This window comes from Kogia breviceps, chromosome 5 (assembly GCF_026419965.1).
Source record: "Kogia breviceps isolate mKogBre1 chromosome 5, mKogBre1 haplotype 1, whole genome shotgun sequence".
NCBI lineage: Eukaryota > Metazoa > Chordata > Mammalia > Artiodactyla > Physeteridae > Kogia > Kogia breviceps.
The window spans coordinates 53,927,159-53,937,392 of NC_081314.1; the positions used below are offsets into that span (position 1 = coordinate 53,927,159).

At 33.2% G+C, this 10,234-nt stretch overlaps 1 protein-coding gene across 1 annotated transcript in view; it reads left to right on the top strand.

The window, feature by feature from the left end:
* Positions 1–8,914, top strand: part of SEC62 (SEC62 homolog, preprotein translocation factor) — a 28,433-nt gene extending 19,519 nt beyond the window's left edge. The window contains exons 7-8 of the mRNA XM_059065080.2: positions 3,807–3,926; positions 7,695–8,914. Of these exons, the coding sequence (XP_058921063.1) occupies positions 3,807–3,926; positions 7,695–8,164 (590 nt within the window). The 3' untranslated portion in view covers positions 8,165–8,914. The remainder of the gene's footprint in view (positions 1–3,806; positions 3,927–7,694) is intronic.
* Positions 8,915–10,234: the final 1,320 nt, after the last annotated feature.

Genomic DNA, 10,234 nt, shown 5'->3' on the forward strand with positions numbered 1-10,234 from the left:
ACGTGCCGCAATGAAGAGTAGCCCCTGCTCACCACAACTAGAGAAAGCCCACATGCAGCAACGAAGACCCTACGCAGCCAAAAATAAAATATAAATAAATAAATTTATTTTAAAAAAGAAAGAAATACAGTAACCAATAATTGTGAGTGATACTTAATCACACTCATATTAAATACAAATTAAAGTAACAGTGATTATCAAGAGAATTATAAAGTTTAATGGTACCTACTCTTAGTGAAGGTCCAACACTTAACAAAAACCAATACTCTCCAATAATTGATGATATGTCTGTTGTTTTATTTTTTATGGAGGGCAGTTTGGCGATATCTTCCAAATTTTAAATGTATACACACTGACTCAACAATTCTACTTCTAGGAATTTATCTCATGGCTGTTCCTAATACAGTTGCACAAAGTATCTATTCAGAAATATGCATTGACCCTTTATTCTAATCCAAATCCCTCAGACTGTATTTAGGAGAGCCATTAGCAAATATGTTTCAAGGTTTTTTTTTTTTTTTTAATTTTTGAGTTTTATTTTATTTATTTTTTTATACAGCAGGTTATTACTCATCAATTTTATACACATCAGTGTATACATGTCAATCCCAATCATCCAATTCAGCACACCACCATCCCCACCCCACCACGGCTTTCCCCCCTTGGTTTCCATATGTTTGTTCTCTACATCTGTGTCTCAATTTCTGCCCTGCAAACCACTTCATCTGTACCATTTTTCTAGGTTCCATGTACATGCATTAATATACAATATTTGTTTTTCTTTCTGACTTACTTCACTCTGTGTGACAGTCTCTAGATCCATCCACGTCTCAACAAATGACCCAATTTCGTTCCTTTTTATGGCTGAGTAATATTCCATTGTGTATATGTACCACAACTTCTTTATCCATTCGTCTTTCGATGGGCATTTAGGTTGCTTCCATGACCTGGCTATTGTAAATAGTGATGCAGTGAATATTGGGCTGCATTTGTCTTTTTGAATTATGGTTTTCTCAGGGTATATGCCCAGTAGTGGGATTGCTGGATCATATGGTAATTCTATTTTAAGTTTTTTAAGGATCCTCCATACTGTTCTCCATAGTGGCTGTATCAATTTACATTCCCACCAACAGCACAAGAGGGTTCCCTTTTCTCCACACCCTCTCCAGCATTTGTTGTTTGTAGATTTTCTGATGATGCCCATTCTAACTGGTGTGAGATGATACCTCATTGTAGTTTTGATTTGCATTTCTCTAATAATTAGTGATGTTGAGCAGCTTTTCATGTGCTTCTTGCCCATCTGTATGTCTTCTTTGGAGAAATGTCTATTTAGGTCTTCTGCCCATTTTTGGATTGGGTTGTTTATTTCTTTAATATTGAGCTGCATGAGCTGTTTATATAGTTTGGAGGTTAATCCTTTGTTGATTCGTTTGCAAATATTTTCTCCCATTCTGAAGGTTATCTTTTCATATTGCTTATGGTTTCTTTTGCTGTGCAAAAGCTTTGAAGTTTCATTAGGTCCCATTTATTTAATTTTGGTTTTATTTCCATTACTCTAGGAGGTGGATCAAAAAAGATCTTGCTGTGATTTATGTCCAAGAGTGTTCTTCCTATGTTTTCCTCTAAGAGTTTTATAGTGTCCGGTCTTATATTTAGGTCTCAAATCCATTTTGAGTTTATTTTTGTGTGTGGTGTTAGGGAGTGTTCTAATTTCATTCTTTTACATGTAGTTGTCCAGTTTTCCCAGCACCACTTATTGAAGAAACTGTCTTTTCTCCATTGTATATCCTTGCCTCCTTTGTCATGGATTAGTTGACCATAGATGCGTGGGTTTATCTCTGGGCTTTCTATCCTGTTCCATTGATCTATGTTTCTGCTTTTGTGCCAGTACCATATTGTGTTGATTACTGTAGCTTTGTGGTATAGTCTGAAGTCAGGGAGTCTGATTCCTCCAGCTCCGTTTTTTTTCCCTCAAGGCTGCTTTGGCTCTTCAGGGTCTTTTGTGTCTCCAAACAAATTTTAAGAGTTTTTGTTCTAGTTCCGTAAAAAATGCCATTGGTAATTTGATAGGGTTTGCATTGAATCTGTAGATTGCTTTGGGTAGTATAGTCATTTTCACAATATTGATTATTCCAATCCAAGGACATGGTATATCTCTCTATCTGTTGGTATCATCTTTAACGTCTTTCATCAGTGTCTTATAGTTTTATGCATACAGGTCCTTTGTCTCCCTAGGTAGGTTTATTCCTAGGTATTTTATTCTTTTTGTTGCAGTGGTAAATGGGATTGTTTCCTTAATTTCTCTTTCAGATTTTTCATCATTAATGTATAGGAATGCAAGAGATTTCTGTGCATTAATTTTATATCCTGCAACTTTACCGAATTCTTTGATTAGCTCTAGTAGTTTTCTGTTGGCGTTTTTAGGATTCTCTATGTATAGTATCATGTCGTCTGCAAACATCTTTCAAGTTTTAAATGCCTTTACCCTTTGACCTAATAGTTACACTTCAAGGAATTTATCCTGTGCTGTAATCACAGTTGCACACATGTACATGTACATTGGTATTTGTTGCCCTCCTGTCTATAATAGGATAAAACTGGAAACAGATCAAGTCCCTCAGTAGGAGAATGGTGAAATAAATTACAGTACAACTGTGTGCCAGAATATCATGCAGCTTTTAAAGAATTAGATAAGACTAATTCTTATTAGTACTCATGAAAAGATATCTAGAATAGATTGAATGAACACTGTAAAAGAGTAAGAGTATTGTAAGCTCATTTTAAAAAAAAAAAAAAAAAAGAATTCTGTGTGGCTAGTTTTAATTGTATATAGGCAGTCTCTGGGAGTACAAATAAATCATAGTAATTAACCTCTGGGGAATGGATCAAGAATTGGATGAAGACTTCACATTATACCTTTTGGTTTGTTTTTTATTGTTTTTTTCTTTTACTGTTTTGGGTTTTTTTTGTTTGGGGGTTTTTTTTGCTTGTTTTGTTAGCATAGGTATGTGTTATTCCTGTAAATTTGGTGTGGGGGGAGGGGACGGTATAGGAGTAGAGGGAGGCAATGATTTAACAAGTAGAAAAAAATAGATAGCAGTTAAACAAGTTTGATCAGTATGATCATAGGATCCCATTCAAAATAATCCAATCCTTAGCTTATAAATGAAATAGCTAGAATTTGAATTTGAATCCTGATCTCTTTGGCTGTAAATACCTAAAAACCAGGTCTTTCTTTTGATTGTTCCATGTGGTCCCACTGTACTTAGAAAAAAACTGGAGATGCTTGTATACAGCTTCCCTAACTACCAAAAATGATCTGTATCAGAATTTCCTGGTGAGCTTTTCATTTGGTAGATCTCAGAGCTTCATCCCATAACCAATCTCCAGGGAGGGATCTTTGGAATCATTTTTGGTTAGTTCTGTTGTTTGGTTGTTGTTTCTTTAAGCTTCCCTATTTGATAGAGAGATATTTTATAGTCAGAAGTTGACAGCAGCAGCAGTTGATCATTTAAGGAGCTTAACAGTCTCACATTTTTAGACAACACTTTTTTCTAATTATGTATAATTTATACTAGAAAAACCCTAATCTAATTTTAAAATAGTAGTTAAACTATTAGGTTAAACTATGAAATGGTTGATAATTGACCATTTTTTACCTATAAAAATGGCAGTTTTATATGTTTCAATATGGTTATGTTTTATTTCTCCCTCTAGGAGTATATTCACTGTTATGGCAACTAAGCCATTTAAAATTTTAATCTAAAGGTTATTTATGTATGTAACTTTTTCATTTCTTGTTCCAGTGATTGCAGTGATAGCAGCCACCCTCTTCCCTCTTTGGCCAGCAGAAATGAGAGTAGGTGTTTATTACCTCAGCGTGGGTGCAGGCTGTTTTGTAGCCAGCATTCTTCTTCTTGCTGTTGGTAAGTATTGTTATTTGTAAGACTGACCTCGGTAAGAGGTAGATACTGAGCAGTTTGGACTGTAATCTGGAGCTTCAGTAATGTTTAACAGCAAGATTAATGTAAGTGAATCAAGAAGTATATGGGCCTACTTTTTGGATCATATCCCAAAACTGACTCAGGCTTGAAGTAGTATATGTGCTTGATTAGATTTGGTCTGTTGTGATGAAAGGATTTAATATGTCTCAACCTGCAAATAGTTAGGCTTTAAGATTTAACTACCACAAGGACTTCAATATTTTTACAGTGGTTGATCATTTATTAGACATAATACTTTCAGTAAACACTTCTTTTTTTTTACTTAAGGCAAATGAAACTTATTTTTATGCCATTTTTAGTAAAAATCAGTTTGTACCATGTACCAAGATAAATTCTTGATGCATTAACAGGTTGTAAAATGCTTTTTAAAAATCAACAAGAAAATGTAAATAATGTTATTTTATGTTTCTGGATGATTGGGGTCTTTCATAGCTAAAAATAACAATATAAAAATAACCCAATTCAAAAGAAGAAATTCAAAACAATTGATTAATAAATATATGAGAAATGCTCATCACTAGTTATCAAATGATAAAATTAAGATAATGTATTTTTTGCTTATATAATTAGGAACTTTTTTTGTTTTTTTGGTTTGTTTTGTTTGAAATGGAAATAGTGCCAAGGAGGGTTTGACTATAAGGAAATATGCCTAAATATAAATGGTGGTGGTAGTTTTGAATGATTTTAATATTCTTCTTTACATTTGTCTATATTTTTTACAATGAACATGTTACTACGAGAAAAAACAAGTATTTGCTTAAAATTCTAGTCTTTGAAAATTTTTCTGTATAGGGTAAACTGGTCTAATTTAGTTTTTCATTTTGGGAAAGAAATAGGAATTTTTTTATGCTTGTCTAAAGCTCTTTAGTGATTTTTTTTTTAACCTTATATGTAATTCTTTGAACCATCGAGAGCTTATGTTGGTATATGGTACTAAATTCTGATTGTTTTCCTCAAATGACAAATAAGCTTTTCCACCAGGACATATAGGAGTACTTCTTTATAGAAATGTTTTTAAATATCCACATTAATGATTTAATATCTGTTTTTAGAGGACATGATTTGGCCAAGATTATCTGAGGAGGTTGTGTGTTATTCTGCGATTCTATGATATATAATGTAATAGATTCTTATGTTTATAAAGCATTACTGCTATAGCCCTAAGCAGTTTCCCTCTGCACATCCCTTCACCCTGGACATCAAAGTGTCCTGAGTTGGTGCCACCACCCATGGACCCAGGAATTCATTGAGTATTTTCATTCAATTCATCTTGTTTATGGGCCTCCATTTTTTTCTGGGATCTCTGACTGTGTGAAGCCCTTTTCATCCACCTTTCAGTTTTTCCTTCCTCTAGCTTAGTCACCTTGAGAATAGCCCCTGAAGTTTCTGCATGTAACAGCACACGTGTAGGCCAAGAAATAATATCTAAGAGTGTGAAGCAGGTAATTCGTGGTAGTGTACTACCTGCATCAAGAATGAGAAGCCATAAACTTTTATCTGCCATTAGATATACTAATCAAGTTGGTGTCTTCTGGTTCCCAAATCTCTGAAGATTTAGAAGCTCTTTGAAATTTTTCAGCAAAGGTTTAACTCCACTGAATAGAATTAACCCACTTGGTTATCTTTTATTTAAACCAATATTCACAATAATTTATGGTTATTATCTTGTTTTGCTTTTAAAAGTATTGTTTCTTCAGTAATGTTTTCTATAATTTTTCATTTTAAATATACTATGGATTTAAGTCGCATTATGCATTAAATAGTCTTGTGAATCAAATCAGAAAATAAACCCATTTTCGTTGCTTCTCTTAGAAAATGTTGTTTCTCTTGGAAAATTCCAAATATACTTTCAAATGGTTTTGATCTGTACCCCACGTATAAACTGGAGATTTTTTTAATATCTCATGAACTATTATATGTTGGTCAGAATTATATTTGGTGCTACTTTGAATACATATTCTTAGTATTACCATTTAAAATAAGATCTTTGCCGATTTTCTAAATATGTCACTTTTAGTATAGAATTGGTATGACAATACATATCACAGCGGTTTTCTCATGATTCCTCTCCTTTTGACCTTGATAATCTACTGCCATATAGAGAAAAACTGTAAAAAATGTTAGAATTCTGCTACACCCAGTTTATATATGGCATTAGAATTTAGATTTTATTTGCCATTTCGATATTGCTCTTTCTTAGATTTGAGGCAAGATTTCATATTATGAACTGTCTGTCTTACAACCCTTCAAAGCCTATCATAACATCATAATTCTATTTGGAGGGAAAAATATGCAGCCTCCTTAAGAGATGTTCATTATTTATTTTTATCAGTGGGGTTTATTCACTGATTATTCCATAATTTCAAAGCATATTTGCCTTTTCTGCTTGTACCACAAAAGATACTGATGTATACACACACAGTCTTTCAGAATATTTATGTTCTTTTGTGAAAATAGAAATTACTGCTTTATAAAAGTCAAGGCAGCTATAACCATTTTATTTGTCCAGAGCAATATAATGGAAGGAACATAGATGAGCTATTCTAAGGTCTTATTTGAAAACAATGATATAATTACCAGTAAAGAAAACAAAAACGAAAATAAAACCAAAAAAACCTGTCATAATTGATTAGTCCATAACATTCACATAATCATTACCTTAAAAAAAAAGAAAAACCAGGCAAATCACTCACTCAGCTCTTCTATATGTTTGGTAAATTAAGAGAAAAGTATATGAAATATTGGGGTTTCTGTTTGTGATAGCTCATTACTATAAACTTTAAAATTCTCAATTTCTTCCATTATCTAAACCACAGTTTTGTCATATATTGCTCTAAAAGAGTAACTTCAAACCTATTTGTTGAAGCAATCTGGTTTTCATTAGCATTGTATGTGTCCTAATATTGGGAGAAGGTTGGTCCTTAAAATAAACAGAAATTACATACTTATTTAAGAAACTCGTAACTTTTAGTAAAACATTATCTTATTGTTCAAAAGTATTTTTTCTTAGAAGACTTATCCTTTAGGCAGGGTAGGCACATGCCTTGAACTCATGATACATTTAGGGGCCTACGGAAATTGTTTCATTTTCATTTCTTTTAAAATCAAAAATAATAATATATACACATGCATATCATAGTGGAGCTGTGCAGTATTATATTTGTATTTGTACCAGTATGGTCGGAAAAGCAGAATTTTTAATATTTTTTAATGAAGGAATTGCCTTACAAAGGCAAAAGTGTCTGGGGTCTAGGGAAGTCATGGTTTAGTCCTGCTTTCTCCTTTTTAAGGCTGCTTAAGGTATCCTTCATCCTGCATTTATTTCCTTTTTCTTCTACTGTGGTCTCATGTGTACTTCAGGGTCCAACTGGCAGCTGTGCTTATTGAACTATAACATAGCAGAGTGCATAAATCATAAGTATATCCATGAAACAGCACCCGAATTAAAAAATTACAAAAGCAATTTTTTGAATGGCATTGTAGCATTATGCCCTCAAGTTCAGAGAAGAATGCTCTGTGCCTAGAATACTGTTGATAGCTGCTAAGCTAGGATTTAATTGTTTCTACTTAAGGTGCATGCAATATGCAAATAATAAAACTGAATGTTTTCCCACTTTTTCATTGACAAATATTACGTGCTTTCTGAGTCAATTTTTGAATTATTCAATTAGAGAAATTTTTCTCCCACAGCTCGTTGCATTCTATTTCTCATCATTTGGCTCATAACTGGAGGAAGGCACCATTTTTGGTTCTTGCCAAATCTGACTGCTGACGTGGGCTTCATTGACTCCTTCAGGCCTCTGTACACACATGAATATAAAGGACCAAAAGCAGACTTAAAGAAAGATGAGAAGTCTGAAACCAAAAAGCAGCAGAAGTCCGACAGTGAGGAAAAGTCAGACAGTGAGAAAAAGGAAGATGAGGAAGGAAAAGTAGGACCAGGAAATCATGGAACAGAAGGCTCAGGTGGAGAACGGCATTCAGACACAGACAGTGACAGGCGAGAAGATGACCGATCCCAACACAGTAGTGGAAATGGGAATGATTTTGAAATGATCACAAAAGAGGAACTGGAACAGCAAACAGATGGGGATTGTGAAGAGGAGGAAGAAGAAGACAATGATGGAGAAACAACTAAATCTTCACATGAAAAATCATAATCTGACTAATTTGGGGACTAAATAAGTGCAAGAGGTTGGATTTTCTAGGTTGGCTGATCATAATGTATACATGACATTTGTAGCATTCTTTAAATCCATTTACTGAAGTGGATTTGACATCCAAGCAGTTATACTCAACCCCTCATTTCATGTAATACTATTATTGGTACAGTCTAAAGCCATTTGTAAGTTTTATCTATTTGATAATTTTACAGTAAATAGGTCTCATTTATTTTGATAGTTATCAAAGGTGCACTTTCCACAGTGACATTTACATTAATGACATTTTTGATAGTTGTATGGCTTTTTACTGTTAGACTAATCAAAATAACTAAAAGGGATAAAAACAAACACCACCATTTCAGATTATTATGCATAGTTATGTAGCCATTTCACAGTTTCTTTAAGGTGAAATGCTTAAATTATTGTTCTTGATAGTTTAGCTTCTGTTGATAATAAAATTTTACCAGATAATTTCCAAGATTCTGAGTTAGCAGGGTTCAAAAGCATTTTGTGGAAACAAGCCAACTAGTAATAATGCAGCAACACTTTTAGTTTAACTACAAATTCTCCTTTTCCAACTTAGGAAATCCAAACTGATTTGTACGACATTCAGAGTAACGTGGTCATCTCCAACAGAGCAAGCAAGCAGCATTGGTTGGAAGGTGATGGCTCTTCTTCCCATTTCCTTGTCATAAAGTAAAATGTATTCTGTACATAATTTACAAATAAACATTTTATTTTAATTGACTTCTTATTTAGACATTTTCTCAACACTTAAATTTGTAAAATTAAGACCATTTAAACGTATGTTTTTAGAGAAACGGAAGTTTCAATAACCCACAAAACATCTGTGATCTTTCTGCAGCAGCTTCAGTTTTGTGCCAACATTCCATGTATTTGAATATGAATTAAAACGATCCTTATTAAATAAGAGCAGACAAAGTAGCTGTTTGTACGCCTTAATGTTCATTTTGATTTATCTTAAATCTCTACATTCAGAAATGGGGTGCTGTATTATCAGACCAGGAGGACTGCTATGAAAGATAATTTACTGTTCTAAAATCTCAATTTAAAATAAAGAACATAAAAGAAAACATAAGAGAACCATTGGACTCTAATTGCTTTAAACTAGTTTTGCAGTTTGATTTCATGTCTTGCAAACCTTAATTACAAATCTTTAGGAAAAATCGTGTTTACTTACGAGCATAATCATTCATTGGAGTTATACTCTTATAAAATGATAATGAATATTATTTTCCTTCAGTCACAGTGAGAACATTTTGCTTTTAGTTGAAATAGGTGGTGTGTATAGGTCTTCATTTTTCTTTAGGCAGTTTTCCACCTAAAGTTAGACTAAAGATGTTAAATTTTTCTAATTGTGAAAAAGTACACTTTCTGTATACTGACACATTTTGTTAAACATGGCTTGTTTGCTTCTTTATAGTATTCCTTGTTAAGTGGACAGAAATGTGGCTATTTGATGTTAATGCAACTCTATCAAGGCTGCAGTCAATCAGTGTAAGTTTCCTCCTAGCAAATGTTCATTGATTTAAGTGCCTGGGTGTTTTCCCCTCACATTTTCAGAGCTCTTCTGCTTTATTTCCCCAAAAGGGATGCATAATTATAACTTCTGAGCTTCTTAATCACCAGTAGCATTAATACCTATTTTGGGATATGATAATGGTACCAAAAGTGTCTTTCAGAAATAAAAATGATTTAACCTTTACTGTTGTGATAATGCCCAGGCACTCAATATTTATCCTTAAGCTCTTTATAATATATGTACTATGTCTAACCTTTAAGACATTTGGAGCATGGCAGGAAAGTCAGCTTCTTATCGATATGTGTGGATTCTTAAAGAATGTTAGTACAAATTTTTATAAATATTTGGTGGTCCCTGGGGGAAAATGTCATTCTTACTGTGGTTAGAAAGCAAGTTAGAAATTTCAGCTCTTTTACTATTCAAAGTTGTATACTATAAACAAAAAATCAAAAGACTGCCACAGTTATATTTCTCAGAATAATAGATGGCTGTCTTTTTTGACTAACATTAAATATTCTTATGCC